At 40.9% G+C, this 22,676-nt stretch overlaps 1 protein-coding gene across 2 annotated transcripts in view; it reads right to left on the bottom strand.

Annotated features, from left to right (window-relative positions):
* Positions 1–22,676, bottom strand: part of MAN2A2 (mannosidase alpha class 2A member 2) — a 189,543-nt gene that overhangs the window by 22,541 nt on the left and 144,326 nt on the right. For both annotated transcript variants that reach the window (XM_040414113.1, XM_040414114.1), the window contains exons 9-16: positions 22,307–22,484; positions 20,381–20,583; positions 17,072–17,254; positions 15,811–15,925; positions 8,957–9,024; positions 8,505–8,670; positions 4,471–4,707; positions 1,433–1,555 (exon numbers count right to left, since the gene is read on the bottom strand). In XM_040414113.1, coding sequence (XP_040270047.1) covers positions 1,433–1,555; positions 4,471–4,707; positions 8,505–8,670; positions 8,957–9,024; positions 15,811–15,925; positions 17,072–17,254; positions 20,381–20,583; positions 22,307–22,484 — 1,273 coding nt within the window. The remainder of the gene's footprint in view (positions 1–1,432; positions 1,556–4,470; positions 4,708–8,504; positions 8,671–8,956; positions 9,025–15,810; positions 15,926–17,071; positions 17,255–20,380; positions 20,584–22,306; positions 22,485–22,676) is intronic.

The following is a 22,676-nucleotide window of genomic DNA, read 5'->3' as shown; positions in this document are numbered from 1 at the left end:
TTGATGTTCCTGGAGGGATACACCAAATGTAAAAGGATTTAGGAAAACTAGAGGAATGGTCAAAAATCTGGCAACTAAAATTTAATGTTGATAAGTGCAAGATAATGCACCTGGGGCGTAAAAACCCAAGAGCAGAATATAAAATCAGTGATACAGTCCTAACCTCAGTATCTGAGGAAAGGGATTTAGGGGTCATTATTTCAGAAGACTTAAAGGTAGGCAGACAATGTCATAGAGCAGCAGGAAATGCTAGCAGAATGCTTGGGTGTAGAGGGAGAGGAATTACCAGTAGAAAGAGGGAGGTGCTCATGCCGCTCTACAGAGCACTAGTGAGACCTCATTTGGAGTATTGTGCTCAGTACTGGAGACCATATCTCCAGAAGGATATTGATACTTTGGAGAGAGTTCAGAGAAGAGCTACTAAACTGGTACATGGATTGCAGGATAAAACTTACCAGGAAAGATTAAAGGACCTTAACATGTATAGCTTGGAAGAAAGGCGAGACAGAGGGGATATGATAGAAACTTTTAAATACATAAAGGGAATCAACAAGGTAAAAGAGGAGAGAATATTTAAAAGAAGAAAAACTGCTGCAAGAGGACATAGTTTTAAATTAGAGGGGCAAAGGTTTAAAAGTAATATCAGGAAGTATTACTTTACTGAGAGAGTAGTGGATGCATGGAATATCCTTCCTGCAGAAGTGGTAGCTGCAAATACAGTGAAGGAGTTTAAGCATGCATGGGATAGGCATAAGGCCATCCTTCATATAAGATAGGGCCAGGGGCTATTCATAGTATTCAGTATATTGGGCAGACTAGATGGGCCAAATGGTTCTTATCTGCCGACACATTCTATGTTTCTATGAGTAATTTTCTTATTATTGATGTAAATGTTTATTGGGCTAATAAACATTTTTTGTAGCAGGGTTTCATCAAACATTTTGCACAGCTTGCCTTCACAGTATATAGCAGCCTTTATGTCTCACATGATATTGCAGGTGCAGAAATCCATTCTGTGATAAATGCATCAGAAGTGTTGTCTCTCCCCTGAATGAACCTCTAAGCAGATGTATGCCCAAATTAAAGTTCAACTTTAATTTGGTTAAAAATTAAATTAGAAGATCATTCAGCAGAGATGCACAACCACAAAGCCTATTGGTTTTCAACCTGAGGATTGTGTGACCCAGACATCCATGCTATGTCTCTGCTCTCACTAACCTAACTCTGCGATTTTAATAAGCAGCACAGTGTATGATCACAGCCCCTCAAGGAACTCTGATATAAAAAGTCAGTGAACTTGGCTAAGGAACAGTAAGAACCTGACACAACACAAAAAAAAGATGGTCCAAAATTGTTATTTCATGGGTAATGTGGCACATCATACAACCAGGATACGTGAATGTGACTAGTACTACTATGATGAGCTCTTTACCTTGGCATCTCCATCGGGTAGAAAGAGATAAGCGCCACTTTTGTCCTTGGATGTGCGAGTTCCATAGATAAGAAATTCCATGCTGATTTTCTGTTCCTGCTCCTCTCCGGCTCGTTTAATACCCTGCAATGAGCAATAAATAATTACAAGAATCCCGATATCTACGTGATCTAAAATGCAGAGTTCTGATCTGTGCATTGCAAACCATTCAAATATCAGATAACACAGTATCCACCGATATCACTGTGTACAGTCTTCTATTTTTATGAAAAGCTATAGATTTATATCGATTGTAGATAAGCAATTCATTTTAAAATAACCATCCTGTACATAGTCCTGTCTATACATGATCCATTGCATTAGCCTGAACAGACAACTGGGCTGCACAGAAGGATATAACCCTATGCATTTATGGTCACCGAAACACACACGAGTTTACCAACAGGTCAAATAATGTCTGTGTAACAACATGTGCCATCCCTTTTCTCATAGAAAAAATGATGCCATCACAATAACTACTGGTGCTTGTGATAGTGTATGTCTTAATCCCTTTCGCTGCATTCCTTAAAAGGCATCGGGAACATCAGCATAGCAAAGATGGCAGCTGGCCAGTTGTTTGCCATCTCGGCTATGCTGATGTTTGTAACGCCCCGCTAGGGGGCATTACCACTCTTTTTGCCCTATCACAGATTCCTATGGTTAATGTAATGTCATCATACGTAATTATTGCAGGTCTTTTATAAATGTGCATTGCTTTCCTATGTAAATGTTATGTACATGTAATGTGCCTGGTTTAACAGCAGATGGCGGCAACAATGGCAGAGCTAGTTTACATAGAAAGGAACTTGTCTTTCCATTCTAACCCTCTCTAGAGAGGGAGGAGTTTAGCTAGTGAAAGGCAGTCTAGAGGATACCCTCCTTGGGGAAGGAGCAGGCCCTCGTCCCTGTTGGGTGAGCCTGCAGAAGTTAGTCTAGCTTACCCCCTGTAAGGGGAAGGCTGTGTGCCAGCCAGCAGAGCCTGTCTGCTCTGTTAGGCCCTGAGGCCTGAGCTGAGTGCCTCCAGAGTCAGGAGTAAAGATCCCTTGAGTAAAGACAAAGATACAGATCAAGATAAGACAGAGTCCGTGACATGTGTACAGCCGCACCTAGAGGGACATTTTAGGCCACCCTCATACCACTCTGGCATTCTTCTATCACCTTCTACATAGGGGGACTTAGTCCCTCCTTGCTGAAATGCAACTGGTGTCACAACAAAAACTCTGACAACATCTTAAAGGGATCCCCTGGGCGCGCCTAACCGGCCCGTTGCATGTTCCTGATGTCTTCTGCACTTTGTGGAATGCAACAAAAGGGATTAAGAGATTGCAGTAAATGCCGTGGATTCTTCTATTTACATGGACATTTCTTTGATTTACCTACCACTGAGCACCTGAACCTCTGGTGCCCATTAATTCACTGACTCCGGGTGACTCAGAGGTAGCGCCAACCTAAATGGTTTCTTCTTCTGATAGTGTATGTCTTCCTATCTATATAGTATTATGGTGACATATATATATATGTATATATTAAAGGGGCTTTCCAGACTCCTAATATTAATGGCCTATCCTCGGGACAGGTCATCGATATCTGATCAGTGTGGGTCTGACACAAGACACGGCCACCTATAAACTGCAGCCTCTAGCGTCACAACTACGACTCTCAACCGAGCTGTGCTTCTGCTCCGTTCAAAGTGCAGTGGCTGTGCAAGGTTACTGTAGCTCAGCTCCCATTCCTGTGAAGTTAACCAATAAAAGACCAGGTCACAAAGAGCGTTAATGACTGGCAGTATTTTTTTTTTAATTTTGCTATTTTGCTGCACTAATATAGAAAAAAAAGCAATTTTTGCAATTTTTTTTGTTATTTTTACACTATTTACACTAAATAATCTGATAAATGTATTCTTTAGGTTATCACGGTCCTTTGGATACCTAAGTTATAAGCTCAGTTTTTATTCAATGTGTGCACAATAAAATGTATTTTATACTAAATAATGGCTTTTGTTTTGTTTTGCAGAGCTATATAGGGGACAATACACTCTGATCATACCTCCAGCAGAGAACACGGCAATCGGTGGGTTAATAGCTGGGGTTGGAGCTTCCCCCAACAGGAGCCTGCTCTAGGAACCCAAGCTTGTTCTTAGAAAGGGGTTGATTCATTTTTCCATCACATTATACACTGCTTGTATACAGGGGTTACGACCACCCTGCAATCCAGCAGCAGTGGTAGTGCTTGCATACTATAGGAAAAGGTGCTGGCCTAAGAGCGCTCCTATGGTCCTGGCCACCAAAGTGCTTTATCCCATAGTCTGCAGGAGCAGCCGCCACTTATGGATTGCAGGGTGGTCGTAACCCCTGGATATGAACAGCGTATAATGTGATGGAAAAATGAATCCAGCCAGTAAGCAAAATGGACAATCACAATACATTAGTAAGCTCTTACCTGTGTCGGGAGCCGGTCTGAAATCAAACACAGTCACCGGGAGCAGGCAGTTCCGAGAACAGCCCGATGAAGGCCCCCAGGAGCTGTTCTCGGAACTGCCTGCTCCCTGTGACTGCGTTTGATTTCAGACCGGCTCCCGGCACAGGCACATGTAAGGGCTTACCTGTGCATCGCCGGACGGGTGAGTCTACCTTACTAAAGATGGCAGCCCGCATGTGTTTGCTGGCGAACACTGCGAACTGACCATCACTGATCGCATCTATGGCACCAATGCCAAAAGATGTCACTGCAGACTGTGGACCCACACTCCCTGCCAATAAAAAAAAAAAAGAGGCCGGCTGTTCAGAGATTAAAGCAGGATTTATACCCCCAAACGGTCAAGATTTAAGGCTCTCTCTCACAGGGCATATGTCCGTGTTTCCATAAGGCACCATAATAAAGAGGTATTCTACCCTAGGATCAATGCTTCTAGGGAAGAATCTACTGTATCTGTAATATGGCATCTGATGGAACATGATAGAAAGGGCTGACCATCAGAGGTGCGGTGCCCATTTACTCACCTTTAGCAGACCTGTGACACCAGAAAACCACACTTGCATGTACTGATTCTCCACATAAAAATCATCTGTGCTCGTATCCAAGAGCTTGACCGGGAATGTCTCCTGTTTCTTTATGTTCAGGTCCCTTCCGTGTAAATACACACGGACATTGGATTTAAGGGTAGTGTGTGCATCAAATGACATGTAAAGCTGGAAGATGCTCAGTCCAAGAGCTGGTAACCGGGCTGTGAAGGACACCTGTCACAGTGGAACAGACCAAACAGAACTATTGAGAAAATGAGAACAAGATCCTTCTGACCCAGACCTAGTGACATAATGGCCCAACTTTAACTGGTCAAACGTGTCTTTATACAACATATCCTACTTGTGGCAATCTATGGCATAATCAGAATAACCACAGTTACATTAAAGGGAGTCTGTCACCTCCATATGGCCATATACAGTGCTTACATGGCTCTGTAGCACACCTATACAGGATTGTAACGATACCTTTGTTCTTTTCTTTAGACTTGCACAAGCAGGAAAATGAAGTTTAATTCATATGCAAATGAGCACTGGCAAGTGCCCAGGGGCGGCGTTCAGTGTGTACGTGCCTAGTCTGCTAAGCTTTCTCTTCACTTTACTCCTCGACAGTCTCTGCCTTTGCCCTATCGATGAGGCAAGAGACTTGGAGGGCGGGCAAAGGCAGAGACTGGCGAGGAGTAAAGTGAAAAGAAGGCAGGGCAGCCTGGGCACCTACACACAGAACGCCGCCCCTGGGCACTTGCGAGTGCTCATTTGCATATGAATTAAACTTAGTTTTTCCTGCTTGTGCAAGTCTAAAGAAAAGATCAAAGGTACCGTTACAATCCTGTATAGGTTTGCTACAGAGCCATGTAAGCACTGTATATGGCCATATGGAGGTGACAGACTCCCTTTAAGCTTTGTTTTGCGACCATAATTGCTTCAATTCTGCATTAAACTACATTTCTCTCTCTAACTGAAGACTTACAGGGTATTTTAAATAACTTGCATGGGCCCAACAGACTCTTAAAGGGAATATTGTCAGAAAATGATCTATTGTTAAATATTTTTTTGTTTTGTTAAACAGATTTTTAAAACATTTTGGTAGTATATTTGGTTTTCCATCTCACTGAAGGCAGATAACAGAGGATCCGCCATTGACGGCAGGTGATGGACGCAGCTCACCTACTCCCCCTGCACAGGTCACAGAGCATGCCTAAAATACTCTCCCCTATAAACCTCCAGACACCAGTCTCCTATGACCATGAGGTTGCTGTAAACCATATCTCTGGCTACCCCCCTTCTACAATAAAAAACAACTCTAATACCAGAAAACAGACTATATACAGAATATGTTATAATATCTGATTTTCATTAGTAAAAAATCTAGGTGATCCATTCCCTTTAAGGTTTGTTTCACATCTGCAGCAGAGTAAAACTCTGGCAGGTTGGATACCACCGTCTTCCCGCTAGACCCTATTTACTATAATGGGGCCCAGTAGAGATCTGGCCGCTGCCCATAAAATATGACAAGAATCAGCTGAACACACCGCAGACATGCACGCAGAATTTTTTCCACGCAGCATGTTTTGTCCGGCTGATTCTCGGCATTGTCTGCTGGACCTGCTGGCCGGACCACCCAGCTGCAGGTGTGAAAGCAGCCTAAGCAGATGCAGGTTCTGTCAAACCAAGTGCTAAATTCATAAGAGGGACATTAATGACCGAGCCATTTTGCACCTTTGTGACCAGTCAGATTTTTTGAAATCTGACGTGTTACTTTATGTGGTAATAACTTTGGAACGCTTTTACTTATCCAAGCCATTCTGAGATTGCTTTCTTGTGACACATTGTACTTCATGTTAGCGGTAAATTTGAGTCAATATAAACCACCTTTATTTATAAAAACATCGTAAATTTCTCATTTTCAAAAATTGGATTTCTCTGCTTTTAAGGCAGATAGTTATACCTAACAAAATAGTTATTACTTTACACTTCCCATATGTCTACTTTATGTTTGCATCATTTTGTAAATGTCATTTTATTTTTTAAAGACATCAGAATGCTTAGAATTTTTGAAGCAATTCTTAAATTTTTTAACAAAATTTCCAAAACCCACTTTAAGGATTTAAGTTATGAAGTCACTTTTTGGGGCTTACATAATAGAAACCACCCATAAATGACCCAATTTTAGAAATGACACCCCTCAAGTTATTCAAAACTGATTTTTACAAACTTTGTTAACCCTTTAATTGTTCACAAGAATTTAAGGAAAATGGAGATGAAATTTCTAAATGTCACATTTTTGGCAGATTTTCCATTCCTGTAACACAGCAAGGTTTAACAGCCAAACTAAACTCCATATCTGTTACCCTGATTCTGAAGTTTACAGAAACACCCCATATGTGGTCATAAACCCCTGTATGGGTGCACAGCAGGGCTCAGAACGAAGGGAGCGCCATATGGTTTTTGGAGAGTAGATTTTGCTGGACTGGATTTTAGGCACTATGTCACATTTGAAACCACCGATGCACCCCTACAGTAGAAACTCCTAAAAAGTGACCCCATTTTGGAAACTACATGATAAGGTGACAGTTTTAATGGCACTATTTTGTGATACATATGATGTTTGATCGATTTTATGCTTTTTGTGAGGCAAGGTAACCATAAAATGGTTCTGGCAGTTTTTATTTTCAGTTTTTTTATTATGTTTACCTGACAGGTTAGATCATGTGCTATTTTTATAGAGCAGGTTGTTATGGCCGTGGCAATACCTTTTTTTTTTTTCAGATTACATCATAAAGCATTTTTTTTACAAATAAATCATGTTTTGTGTCTCCATTTTCTGAAAGCCATAATTTTTAGTTTTTTTAGGGTGATTGGCTTATGTAGGGGTCATATTTTGCGGGATGAGGTAAAGGTTTGATTGGTACTATATTTGCTCTATATTGGACTTTTTGATCACTTGGCATTACGCTTTTTTTGATGTAAGGTGACAAAAAATGGCTTTTATGGCACAGTTTTTATTTATTATTTTTTTATGGGTAGGTCATGAGATATTTTTATAGAGCAGGTTGTTACGGATGCGGCGATACCTATAATGCCTATTTTTCTTATTTTATTTCGGTTTTACACAATAAAAGCATTTTTGAAAAAAAAAATCATTTTATGTCTCATTTTCCAAAAGCCATATTTTTTTTATTTTGTGGGCTATTGGCTTACATAGGGAAAACCCTGTAAGTCTGTTAAATAGAAGATTTAAGCATTGAAAGTGTTCATTTCTGCACAATTTTATGTCCATAAATAAACTTCATAGTAAATTCATTAGGTCTTTTTTGTGTGTATGGTTGATCACAGCATTATCCGTACATGCTTAGATTAAAAATTATATTTTCTGACTTAATTTATCTATGATGCATTAATGTGCAACTAATATTAGTGAGTCAACTTTAACTGCATTGTCTACAGATAGAGTAATAGCCTCCCATACACACCTAGTAGCTGTCGGCCAAACGATATTTTGGCTGACTGCTATGTCTCCAGACTCCCTCATACACAGACATGTTTGGCTCCGCTTAAAGTTCATGTGTATTTAAAGGGGAGGGAGGAGAAAGTGGCTGCCAGACAGCTCGGAGGCAGCTAATCTCCTGGAAGAACAAAATGTTGGAGCGAAAATATTCATTTCACCCGATCCTTCTCTACTCCAACATCATCGGGGGAGAGAGTCGAGAGCCCTCTGCACACATTAGACTGTCGGTCAAACCCGCCATTCTCTGCAGGTTTGGCTGACAATACACTAATGTGCATTGCATCGTCTTTCCCAGCCCTGCTTCTTCAGACTGACTGCTAAGTAGAAGCACAAGCCCAGCAGTCAGCAATAGTCTGTTTAACTGTATATGATATAAACGTTCTTCTGCTTCCACCTATTTTTATACTTTTCATTATTATCTATAAGCAGACAATGAAAGAATGAGCTGATACAGCGTATAATAGAAACACATAGCTTGAACTCCATTACCAAAAGTCTTCCTGACCTGGAAAATATCAGGGTTCATGTCGGTCAATGACTGCCATACTGGACTAAGTTGAACGGCCATTGGCTGTCCTTCTTCTGTGAGTACACGTACATGAGGTGTGTTCACCAAAACAGAGACCACGCACAAGCGATTCTGCTCTAATGGGTTAAAGATGACTAGATATCTATAACATAAAAGCGAAGATATAAGTCAATATGACTGAACAGTGGCACCAGCGTGCCGCGAATGTAAGATGCCAGGAAGGAGTTTAAATGTCTTATGAGTCACAAGCATCTGAAATATCTGTCCTGACTAATGTATTATTTAATGGTGCTTAAATATCTGTCTACAATTGCTACAAATTATCCCAATACAATAAAAAAACATTTTGTCAGATACATTATATATATTGCTGTAGTAAATACTGTATATGTTGGACTAGTTTATACAGGCTGTCTGCAGCACCATACCTTGGAGATGTACCTAATTTAATTATTGTCTTCTCTGGCAATGTTTCCTGGGTCAACCGGCTGTCATCCTGAAAGTGAAAATTGATTAAATGGTAAAACCATTTTTCTTAGAAAAAAAAAATGTATTTAAAATTGAGGAACAATTTCTTACTTTGACTAAGTTAATCAGAAACTTTTAAAGGCTATCTGTCAGAAGATTTGTACCTATGAAACTGGCTGACCGGTTACATTGGTAGCTCAAGACATCTGTGTTGGTCTCATGTTCATATGTGCCTGCATTGCTGAGATTATATATATTTTTTTATATATGCAAATGAGCCTCTAGATGCAACAGGGGCGTTGCCATTACACCTAGAGGCTCTGCTCTCTCTGAAACTGCCGCGCCCTCTGCACTTTGATCGACAGGGCCAGGTGTGATGACATTTTTCCGGCCCAGCCCTGTCAGCCCAGCCCATCTGCGCCTGAAATACGCCTAATTAAACTAGTCCCTTCATGGAAAGGTGACAATTTAACTGCAGAAGCAAGCACTGGGTGAATAGAAGAATTTAAAAGAAGTAGTTATAAAGCCAGCAGATAAGGGGGGCAACGTTGTGGTTTGGCCGGTGCAGATGTGCGAGAAAGAAGCCTTTAGACAATTGAATAATACATTTTGTTACAAGAGATTGGATAGGGATCCCACGGATCGATTTAAAAGAGAACTAGATTTGATGTTACAAGAGAGTGCTGATTTAAATATAATCAGTCGAAAACTGATGGAAGGCTTGACAGTAGATTTCCTCAAAATACCCACATTGTACCTCCTTCCCAAGGTTCACAAGGACACCACCAATCCTCCTGGACATCCCATTGTCTCGGGGATTGGTGGGCTTTGTGTGAACATTTTGGAAGTTTATGGATTTGTTTTTGAAAAAATGAGTGGAGACTCTCCCTTCTTTTGTCAAAGATACAACGGACATGTTGAGGCGCTTAAATGGGATTCATCTGGAAGAGGGGATGTATTTAGTTACTTGCGACGTCGAATTCTTGTATACGTCTATACGCCACGACATGGGAGTAAGAGCATCAAGATTTTTTCTGTCAATGACTGACATAGATAATGCTTTAATGGAATTAATTTTAACATTATTGGAATATACGTTAAAAAATTATTTTTTTGTTTAAAGATAGTCTCTTCCTACAGCTCCAGGGAACTGCAATGGGGGCGTCTTGTGCGCCCTCATATGCTAATTTGTTCCTGGGGCTGTGGGAGAGAGAAATTGTTCAAAATACTTCTGGATATGATGCTGTGCTCCTCTGGTCTAGGTACATAGACAACGTGTTTTTTATTTGGCAAAGCCCCGTACTCCAGTTGGAGAACTTCTCGAGTGACCTCAATAAGAACGAATTCAACATCAAGTTAACTTGGAAATATAGCCCAATAGAGGTGGAATTTTTAGATATTATGATCAAAAGGAGATCTGATGGGATTATTCCCACTGATGTCTATAGGAAAATGATGGCTATCAACTGTTTTTTTACATGCGACCTCCTCCCACTATCCGAAGGTTATTCAAGCAATCCTGGTTGGACAATTTTTGAGAATGTGACGGATCTGCTCCGAAGATGAAAACTTTGAACGACAATCTTCCCACTTAACAGGACGCTTCTTGGAAAGAGGCTATCAATTTAAAACAATAAAGGATTGATATGAGAGAGCAAAAAAGTCATCCGCGACACATTGTTGGTGAATCAAAGAAAGAAGGGGATCAAAGATTCAGCGGTAAGATTTATTACTCCATTTAATAACGAATGGCGTACCATCCAGAATATCTTGAGGAAACACTGGGCGGTACTACCAACATTTCGCCTCATTTTTACCACCATATCCACAGATTACATGGAAATGATGGAAAAATCTGCATGATGTTTTGACAAATAGTCATTATGTAGCATACATACCAAAAGGGCTATTTGGAAGTAAGGGCCCAAAATGGGGGCTCTTTATGTGGAATGTGTGCGACCTGTACATTTATGATCCGTTACACCACTTTTTGGGACTCTTCTGGGGAGAAGGAATATAAAATTGTACACAATATCACTTGCAATACTGAAGCAGTTATTTACATGATCACCTGCCCCTGCAATTTAATATATATTGGGATGACCACAAGGGCCCTAAAAGTGCGCATTTTGGAACATGTGAACAAAATTCAAGCTGCGTTGGAGGTTGTTGGATACGATGTGAGGGGTTGCAATCTGTCCCTCGTCACTTTCGTGAGTATCACGCTTGCAACTCAAGAGTTTTGAAAGCAAGAGGAATAGAGAGACTGGGGTCAAGGGGTGGGGAGGTCAAACGGGCTCTGCTACAGTCAGGTCCATAAATATTGGGACATTGACACAATTCTAGTGACAGCTTTTTTGATCTCATCTTGAGAGTTGACAGCAACAGATTCCAAATGCAAATAGCACACTTGAAATGAACTCTGGACCTTTTATCTGCTCATTGTAATTGGGATAATTAGGGAATAACACACACCTGGCCATGGAACAGCTGAGAAGCCAATTGTCCCATTACTTTTGGTCCCTTAACAAGTGTGAGGCACATATGCAAACTGTTGTAATTCCTACACCGTTCACCTGATTTTGATGTAAATACCCTCAAATTAAAGCTGACAGTCTGCAGTTAAAGCACATCTTGTTCGTTTCATTTCAAATCCATTGTGGTGGTGTATAGAGCCAAAAATGTTAGAATTGTGTCGATATCCCAATATTTATGGACCTGACTGTATGTAAGGAAACTAAGTGGATTGTATTGTAGGACACAATGTCCCCAATGGGGCTTAATGAATCTAATAGCTTCAAATCCTTTTTGTAAATATGCATGAATTTAAAATTTGGGGTCTATAATTGTTTTTTAACTGTTGGTTTTATCTATTGATTTCGTTTTTTTGATATCTAGAGAGGGTGGAGAACGTGTAGTCAAACAGCAATGGAATAGAATTGAAGAATAAAATCAGAAGCAAGAAAACGAGGGATGACATGCGGACAACATATCAGCAAATAATTATGATCTATTTAACTTTATATTTTTTTCTGTGTCACTAATTAATATACTTGTACTTGTAGTGCATATGTTGCACTTTGGTATTTAATAGGGTTATTCACCTTTTTTTTATTTTATGGGCGATGCACTTCATCAACCGGGGCCCCGTTTTTTTCCCCAGAGACTCCTGTGTGTCGACTGCATCGGTTCCATCTTACATATATTTTAGTACGTTCTTTTTGTTATTATTTATATAAATTACACAGCTATTTTTCTATGAAATGTTTTTTTCACGTTATTATTTATGGGATGTATACATTATGTATATGTCAGCACTATGAATTGTCTAGCACTATGTACATAATTTAGCACTTATGAATTTTTAGATTTTATTTAATTATTATACAATGATGTGTGACACTTTTAATATATAATGTGGCTCATCATAGTTTATTTATTGTCTCTATAAATTACTTATGATCCGGTATTAGAGTTTTAGTTATGGTATTTTATATAATAATTGAGTATGTATCAATAATATATGTTGTATAGATTAGGTATATAATCATGATTGGTATAGTGATATGATGTATCGATTATTTAGTAAGATATATGATTGTCTATTTTATTATATATTAATCATGATCATGGCATTAGGGTTTTATTTAAGGTATTTTGCACATGAAATAATAATAATTATATATGAAATACTACTGTAAGTTATGCAGATTAGATAAACAATCATGATCGGTAGGATCTCCCTTTGTTAGTATTGTTATACCACCTCCTCATTAGGGATTATGGTGTTCCCTTTAAGATGGGAATCACGTGGGCGCACTGACACGATCCGACGCATGCGCTGTTCTGCTCCATTGGGTTGTGCTCCGTTGACGTCACCGCGTAGGTTCGCATGCGTAGTTGGTGGCGGGGAGGCGTTGAACGATGGATCAGGACATCATGGCGGATTCGCGCCACTTACAGTGTTTGATCAGGTGATTTGACTTTGTGTCTTTTCCTCTCTGGTATATATACCCCATTCTTTCTATTTAGTATCACCTCCTGATGAAGCCTTGAGGGGTGAAACTTGTGTCACTACATCGGTGGTATTATGTCTCAGGGTATGTTAACAGTAAGATAAGAATTGAGCTGTGTATAATGAGTGTTTATAAGGTTAGAGATCAGAGATCAGGAGCCATCAGCTGAGCTGCCTGACGGAACACAGTAAAAACAGAGCCTGGTACTACAGACTATCAAGGCTGTACAGAGAAAGGGGCTCAGATTTTTAATAAAGACCAACTTGAAAAAAATGTGTTGTTTTTTTTTAGCTCAAAATTAGTACAATGTAATGATAAAAAAAATTGCCTCCAAAAGGTGTCCATAGCCCTTAAATACCCCACTTTATGTACAGTGGCAGTCAGGAAAGGGTTAAGGAACTGTTTGGGATGCAATTTCCTAAACTACAGATGTGTCCTTATTTAAGGAGTATCTGTCACCACAAAATGCAATGCAATCTGCAGGCATCATGTTATAGAGCAGAAGGAGCAGAGCAGATTGATATACAGTTTTATGGGAAAATATTCAGTAAAACTTATCATTTATACATTTAAATCTCTGCTGTTTTAATACTTAAGACCATCCCTGTGTACATCAATAAGTGACTGACCTATTTCTGTATACACACGTACACAGAGAATACTTTCAATCCTAGATAACACCTCCCTGTGTACAACTATCAGTAACGTATATACACCTACACAGAGAATGCTATCAATAACTGATAACACCTTCCCCAAGTACAACTATCAGTGACTGACAGCTATCTATGTATACACACTTACACAGAGAATGCTATCAATCCCTGATAACACCTTCCCCATGTACAACTATCAGTGACTGACAGCTATCTATGTATACACACTTACACAGAGAATGCTATTAATCACTGATAACACCTCCCCTGTGTACAGCTATCAGTGACTGACAGCTATCTATGTATACACACCTACACAGAGAATGCTATCAATCACTGATAACACCTTCCCCATGTACAACTATCAGTGACTGACAGCTATCTATGTATACACACTTACACAGAGAATGCTATCAATCCCTGATAACACCTTCCCCATGTACAACTATCAGTGACTGACAGCTATCTATGTATATACACTTACACAGAGAATGCTATTAATCACTGATAACACCTCCCCTGTGTACAGCTATCAGTGACTGACATCTATCTATGTATATACACTCACACAGAGAATGCTATCACTGATAACACCTCCCCCGTGTACAGCTATCAGTGACTGACATCTATCTATGTATATACACTTACACAGAGAATGCTATCAATCACTGATATCACCTCCCCTGTGTATGGCTATCAGTGACTGACAGCTATCTCTGTATACACACTTACACAGAGAATACTATCAATCACTGATAACACCTCCCTGTGTACAGCAGTGACTGACAGCTATCTCTGTATACACACTTACACAGAGAATACTATCAATCACTGATAACATCTCCCTGTGTACAGCAATCAGTGACTGACAGGTATTTCTGTGTACACACTTACCTGTGTACAGCTGAAGTCAGAAACAGCAGAGATTTAAATGTATCAAGTTTTATTGAATCTTTTCCCATAAAACTATATATCAATCTGCTCAGCTCAGTCTGCTCTATATCATGCTGCCTGCAGATTGCCCTGCATTTTGTGGAGACAGGTGATCTTTAAGACTTTACACAGGCCAAATATTGGGGCGATTATCAGGACCAAACATTTGTACGAATGCTCTTTCCTGATAACTGTGTAAAGAAGCGGCAGATCAGCACTGCGGGTCAGCACTGCGGGCATATTTGAACATGAGACCAACACAGATGCCGTCAGATGGCAAGAGCAAATGCAACGGGTCAGCCAGTTTCATAGGTACAAATCTGCTAATAGATGTCCTTTAAAGATGCACATATTTATCAAATATCGTATGACATTTGATTAATTTGGTGCAAAATTAAGGCAACGCAGATTTCTGCACAACTGCCTTCATGATAAATCACCCCATACTGTGCAGTATACATTTTTAAACTGAGAGTCAGTGCATAAGGGCTGTATTACACCAACATATTATCTGACAGATTTTCGGACCAATCATTGGTCAGATGGTCGTTTACACAAACAAATCTTTTGTTATACACACCAGCTATTGGTTTAATTGGACAGAAATTGGGTCAGATAATCTTCTGGTGTAAATGCACTCCAGACCCTCCAGGATGGTCACTTATTATTATATTTATTTATTTTATGCACTTATATAGCGCTACTACATTCCGCAGCGCTTTACAGACATATTAGCATCCATCCGTTCCCAATGGAGCTCACAATCTAAGTTCCCTATCAGTATGTCTTTGGAGCCACTTTAACGCTATATGTTGCATTACTGTGATGAGATTTTGTTGTGTTAATGTGTTGAGCCTGTCAAGATAACGTTGGCTACATCTGTAAATATGGAAAGTGAATCACAGTCTATGTCATCTGTACATTTCCCTTCTTGGATATTCGTTTCTTGCCATACACATTCTATTCTGCTTTGTTCCTATGAAAACTATAAGCTGCGTAGAACATTGCATAGAAATCCTCAGTCTAGTTATCACAAAATAAATCAAGTCTTCCATTTGTGGCTCAGCCCTAACACAAGGATTTGAGCAACATTTTATTATTCGTCATCTGACTTGAAGCTACAACGGGACTTATTAATTCACTCTGCTGAAAGATGACCTATTAAGACACAGCCGTAGAGCCGCCTCGTCATGTCCACAATACAATTACCGTGCTGAAGAACGGCACAGAGTGATCGTAGTGATACTTCTCCTTGTCTGCTACAACCAGGTAGTGAGCTGCATTAATTAAGATGCGTTTCAGATTCATCAGCGAATGGAGCAACCTGAGAGAGAAAGAAGGACATGCAGAGACCTGACATGCAGAAAGACTTCGCCAATTACAGATCGGGGTGAGAACAAAGCAACAAGTGGATAAACCACAGTTTGTAAAGAAGTATAGGAAAGAAAGAGGGATTATTAAAGCAAGATGAAAGGCTCTACTTGGATGTGCGGTGTTATATTTCTGTTAGGCTGGGGCTACATGCAACTTTAACTGCAACACACGTCATACGATCAGTATTCATGGTATAGTGCCGTAGCGTCAAAACCAGCAAAAGTGAACGGGGAAACATTTGGGCTTGCAAGTTGTTGTGTCCGCCAGTCACAAGAAATCCAAACCTAGATTTCATGCAATTGTCAAACCACAGCCACCGCAACTTACGAGTCAGAACTTGACCCCATTCACATTCAGTATCAATGTACAGTACAATAGCAACATGATACTGTGATCTCTGGCCATGAGACAGCCAAAATCTTCATGTAGTCCAAGACTTAAGGACAAGGAACACCTTTTCTGTCCATCAATGTCCAACACCGGGGGGGAGATTTACTAATCAAAATGAGCAAGAAGTCTGATGTAGCCAAACAATTGCTATACATGCATGGCACCACATGAAGGGGTCATTTTACTCCAGTCTTCCATCTCTTGCGCTGCCAGTAAAGGTGACTCATTTATGACGAGCACACAGGACTCTTTATAAATTAGGCGCACCTCCGGCAGTGCATGCACCAGAATGAAATCTACGGAAGCATCGGGCTGTCGTAGATTTCAGTCTTCATTAACACCTGAAAACAGGTGCAACTGAAGAGAAATGTAGGAGGGCACCAAAACCCTGCCAATATTCGGTCGCAAAAATGTAGGGGGGCTGCCGGGGTGAAAATAAGAAAAACCCCTTTAAGCTTAAACTCAACAGTCTAAAAATATCACAGAGGCTGAGGCTGGATGATCCTCTGGTATTCTGGTGGCCAGTCCAATATAAGTTGCCTACAGCCAGCAATTAACTCTCGGCTTTAAATTTCTGAGCCTCAGCTTTGGACAATACCTTTCCATTTTCCTTATGCTAAGTCCTAATAAAAACAGAAATATACTGAAACAGGATTTCGTGTTGAGAATTCTCTCAAATGAATCAGCCATTTTGGTGGCTCCTTACCGTACACCATAGTCAATGACCACAGCTTCTTTTGCTGTGCCCGTGATGGCATCATGATGCTGGAACAGGCCAAGGTTGCGCCTGGCATCGGTTAATAAAGCATAATCAGAGAGTGGATATTTACTTTCCAGGCCAGCTCTTCTAGCATGATTTATGGCCAGACTGTACAGGATTTCTGCCCCTCTGAAAAAGTACACAACATAATACACATCAAGTGTGACATCTTCAAATAATGAGTGATAGGTCTGTGATGATAACAGTATAATATTATAATCCTACTTTATAGTTCTTTGGTTGAATGATGAACCAGAAGGTCTAGGTACCATGGCTGGTCTACAAACTTAGTGCACAAAGCTATTTTTGTGTGTCTGTGCATCCATTACAAACAAACTTATACTAACCTGAAAGGACTGAAATTGGCCATGTAAATGTCAATTAAGGCTAGTTTCATACTAGCGCTAAAATGTTCTGGCAGGCTGCTCCTCTGCCGGAAGAGTTCTTTGTATCCAGCATAGCTGGAAAGAGTCGGAGCACTGCCAGGCCACACTGACTATAATGGAACCCGGTGGAGATCTGGCCTGTTTCCAGCATTAGTGTAGGGATTCGGCCGGACAAATACCGCTGTAAGCAGTATTTTTTGTCCGGCCGAATCCGCCACTAACTCTGGAAACAGACGGACCCTTGCTGAGTCCCATTATAGTCAATGGGCTCCGGCGGGGAAAGGTAGTATCTGGCTATGCCGTATACAATGAATTCCGGAAGGCTGTTCCTCTGTATGGGGATGAGAGATGGCTACTACAATTGTTCATCTATATACAGAATCATTGTTTCTGAGCAGTAAATCACAAAGCAAGATCTCTTGCCCAAAAATGTTGATTTAAAGGGTTTCTACCACTTTGTTTTCACATAATTAGCTTTCAGACACTAGCGATCCGCTAGTGTCTGCTCTCCCAAACAATCCTAATATAACTGTTTATTGTCCTGCCGTTTCGCTAAAAATCGAACTTATATAGATATGCTAATGAGCCTCTAGGTGCTATGGGGGCGTCATTAGCACCTAGAGGCTCGGTCTACCTTCACAAACTGACGCCGCCCAGCGCGTCCCTCTAGCCCGCCCATCTCCTCTGGAATGCGATCAAGCGGACGAATTCTCGCGCATGCGCCGTGCGCGTCTGTATTCGGAGCATGCGCAGTGAATGTCTGACCGTTTCCCTGCTCAGACATCTCCACTGCGCCTGCGCCGATGACGTCATAGTGCTCCGAGGAACAGGCACAGTGGAGATGTCTGTGCAGGGAAGCGGTCAGACATTCACTGCGCATGCGCCGAATACATACGCTCACAGGGAGGATCGCATTCCGGAGGAGATGGGCGGGCTGGAGGGACGCGCTGGGCGGCGGCAGTTTGTGACGGTAGACTGAGCCTCTAGGTGCTAATGACGCCCCCATAGCACCTAGAGGCTCATTAGCATATCTATATAAGTTCGATTTTTTGCGAAACGGCTGCACAATAAACAGTTATATTAGGATTGTTTGGGAGAGCAGACACTAGCGGATCGCTAGTGTCTGAAAGCTAATTATGTGAAAATGAAGTGGTAGAAACCCTTTAATGTGCTGCATAGCAAATTGTTTCACCAATAAACAAGCCTTTTGCTCATTTATCGGGTGATCTGTGGCACCTTTACCTGTGCCGATTATCGGGAATGAGAGTTCCTACTAACGTTCGTTCCTTATAATCGGCCCAACAATTGTACAGTGTAAATCTGCCAACATTTATCATGGGATAATTCTGGAACATTTAAAGACTCCCTGTCTAGATGTCTTCCCGTCAAACTTGTAGTAAATCTGGACCTATGCCCCTAACATATAATCAACTCTCACTCTTGTGCTTTTGCACTAGTATATGTAATCTCATATTGGAAAATGTCCAAATAACTGCAAGAAAAACACAATATCAGAGATTTATTAAATACATTTTTTCTACATTTTGGAGGAAATCACAACAAACCTTGGGTGTAGCTTAAAGGGGTTTTCTGGGATATTTATACTTATGATCTAGCCTCTGGATATGTCATCAGTATCTGATCGGTGAGGGGTTCGACACCCGGGACCCCTGGCAATCAGCTGTTTGAGAAGGCAACGGTGCTTGCAGTAGCTCTGCAGCCTTCTCCCAGATCACCATCCACAGTGCCCCTCTATGGGGCTGAGCTACGCCTAGGCCAAGTGACCAACGAACCTGAAATCACATGGCCTAGGGAAAGCTCTGAGAGTGCTGTGGCGCTATTGTGAGCTACCAGTGCCTTCTCAATCATATGATTGGCAGGGGCCCCTGGTGTCGGACCCCAGTGATCAAATACTGATGACTTGTCCAGTGGATAGATCATCAATAAAAATATCTCAGAAAACCCTTTTAAACGGAACATAAAATACAGACAATTTGTTAATAGTGTGCCCGATTTTTAAACATCTAATATGTATATGAAGTACATCAGCTATGAGGCGCCATAAAGAAAAGTGTGTCTTACAAGTTGCTCTAAATTTATCATCCCATATGCCCCACTTTGGTACAACTAGCTTAAAGAGGACCTGTCACCCCTCCAGACATGTCAGTTTTAGTAACTACTTGCATCCTACATGTAATACCAATTCTGGAGAATCTATTCATATGACTCTATGTTGTGCCATTCCTTTATTATTCCTGCTAGAAGTTTAGAAACAAATTGCCAACAGTCTGCAGTGAAGGTACTGCTGGGTGTTACCAGTAGCGGGTGTGTCTGACTCTGTACAATCGGTGCTGCTGGTGTCAGACTGTGCAGGGAGACACCCCTAGTAACAGCCATCTGTACCTTTATTACAAGCTGCTAGCAATTCATTCATAACTTCTAGTAGAAATAATAAAGGAATGGCACAACATAAGAATAGAGGCTCCAGAACTGTTATTACATGGGGAATGCAAGTAGTTACTAAAACAGACATTTGAGGAGAGGCGACAGGTCCTCTTTAATATTTATCACCTAGAAAGACACTATTGATAAATTTCCCCATTGTTTGTGCCTTGCCATATCTATATTAAGAATTAGTCCCTATGGGTAGGACCCCTGTGATCCAGGGCACCATAGCAGATTTGCTACTGCTACCCTGATCTCTCTGGGAAAGATGCGCTGACATTACAGCTATATGGATTAGAAAAAGGGGTCTGAATTTTTGTTCTTTACAAAAACAGTGGCACTTTTGTCCACAATCCGTGTCTGGTATTGCAGCTCAGCCCCATTTACTGGTCTATATTCATTGTTGACACTCCACTGTACCTACCGTATGTGTGACTCCAGCACCCTGTCCATGCTTTTGTAAAAAGGTCTTGATGTATAGTATCCAGTCCAATAGTGATCCTCGCGGTCAGCATAGGAGAAGAAGTCTCCAGTGAGCACGGGAAAGTCAGGAGGCTTCATCCCTGGAGTTACTCCCATGCTCTTATATAGAGTGTCAAAATAATCTGACAAAGTTCCAAACTGAGCCTGTAGGGGGAGTCCTAGTTATTATTACCGAAATACATGACCATCATACCTAACTTAATCAGATAGGCTAGGAAGTGAAGCCACATGTAGATATGAACATAACGGCTACATAACAGAATATCTCACAGCCTTAGGCCTCTTGCACACGACCGTATGTATTTTGCGATCCGCAAAAAACGGATCCGCAAAAAATACGGATGGCGTCCATGTGCATTCCATATTTTGCGGAACGGAACAGCTGGTCCACCGATTACCCGATAAACTATCGAAACGCTCGTTCATCAGGTAATCCAATCGCTTGTGTGAACGCAAGAATGATAGTTTACAGGCAGCAGATCGTGCCGTGTAAACACAATCTCCTGTCGGCAAACAGCGAGTTCTTCCCGAATATATGTTGATCTACATGCATTTACATGCAGCGATCTCCTCCAGAGTATGCCCACAAACGATCGGTTTACCTGATCAACAAGCATTTCGTCTTTTACACTGCCCGATCATCCCGTTATCATGAGTGTTATTATGAGCGCTCGTTAGTGATAAACTGTGCGATTCTCGGCCCGTGTAAAGGGCCCATATGTGTTTATGATCACTCAGTAAATTAGAGTTAGGGTTATTAGATAACCAGCACAAAGTGAAAGTAAGATTTACACAGCTAGAAAAACAGTTAACCTTTTGTGACAGAATGGCTCAATATTTTTAATAAAGACCAACTGAAATTTTTTTTTTTAGCCCAAAATGAGTAAAATTAGAAAACAATTTGCCTCCAAAGGTGTACATAGTCTTTAATGACATTGGTGCATTATCTGGCAGTCCTTTTGTAAAAAAAAAAAATCTATCTATGCCAGCTATGATCTGGTGTAGATTTTAACCATAATTTACACTAGTTTCTGGTGTACATTTTTGTGAATTTGTTGGACTGTGTGCTGGGCACATTTAACCACTAATCTCCACCCATTTTTGCCACCACTTTTGAAAAGTGTAAAGAAGTGTAAAAAAGTCACTAATTATTTCATAGACCGTATCTGTTAAACAGGGATATTGCCTGATAGGCCTCATCATGCTGAGTAAAATGATATCTTGCTTTTCTCTGTAGGTTGACCTGCAACAGATATATTTTTGCAAATGAGCTTGGGAACCAGCAGTTCCATTGTGCAAGCGCCAAGTCAGCTTAGTGACTTGACACGAGCGCAGTGGAGCAGATGAGCTTGGGAAGCAGCATCTGCTCCACTGCGCAAGAGCCAAGTCATTTTACCCTACCAGGCTGACAGATGCTCTTCAAATATGGCGTGTGTATAACTTGCAGCATTTTTACATCACAAAAGTGGAATAAAACTTCTGTACCTATGGGGCACATTAATTAAGACTGGCGTTTTAGACCCTTAGCTGGTGGAGGATCCGCCGAAGTTATGAAGAGGAGCAGGCCTTTCCATAACTTCGGCGCATCCAGCACCAATTCTAAATTTAAGACAGCTTCCGGGCTGTCTTATATTTAGACTATTTTCTACACCTAAAACAGGCGCAGAAAATGAGGAATGAGACAGGTCTGCCGGCCCGTCCGTTTTCTTCTCCAAGCCACGCCCACATTGTTAGACCTGGCGTGGGCGGGGAAAAGTCGCAGATAGCAGCGCAACAAAACATTGCACCGCCACCTGCGCCTGAAGTATGCCTAATTTAGGTGTATTTCAGATTAATTAATGAACCCTATGTATTTATGCACTCTTACTTTTACGTGGAGTTCTGGGTGGGAGTTCATGTAGTCAAAGAGTTTCTGGTAGTTTAAAAACTGGGCGTCCCACTCTTGCATTTTATCATAGCGGAAGTCATCACCTAAGGGCACTAGGACCACCTTACTGCGGTACAGTTTGGATTTCTTCCTATACTGATCCAGAAGGAGGTTTGCCCTGTAATGATAAAGAGGGTTTATGAATTAGGAGGCCGATGAGACTATAAAAAATCATAACTGAGACTCATGTATCAGTACTGGTACATAGGGGACAATGGCAGTGTTGCTCACAGAAACAAAGTACAATATTTCTTTGATTTCAGTAAAGAACCTTGGCCTGGAAAATGATACTAACAGCTTCACTATTCAC

This window comes from Bufo bufo, chromosome 1 (genome assembly GCF_905171765.1).
Source record: "Bufo bufo chromosome 1, aBufBuf1.1, whole genome shotgun sequence".
NCBI classification, from domain to species: domain Eukaryota; kingdom Metazoa; phylum Chordata; class Amphibia; order Anura; family Bufonidae; genus Bufo; species Bufo bufo.
Note: the sequence above shows the minus strand (reverse complement) of the source record. Positions and strands in the feature narration are given on the sequence as shown.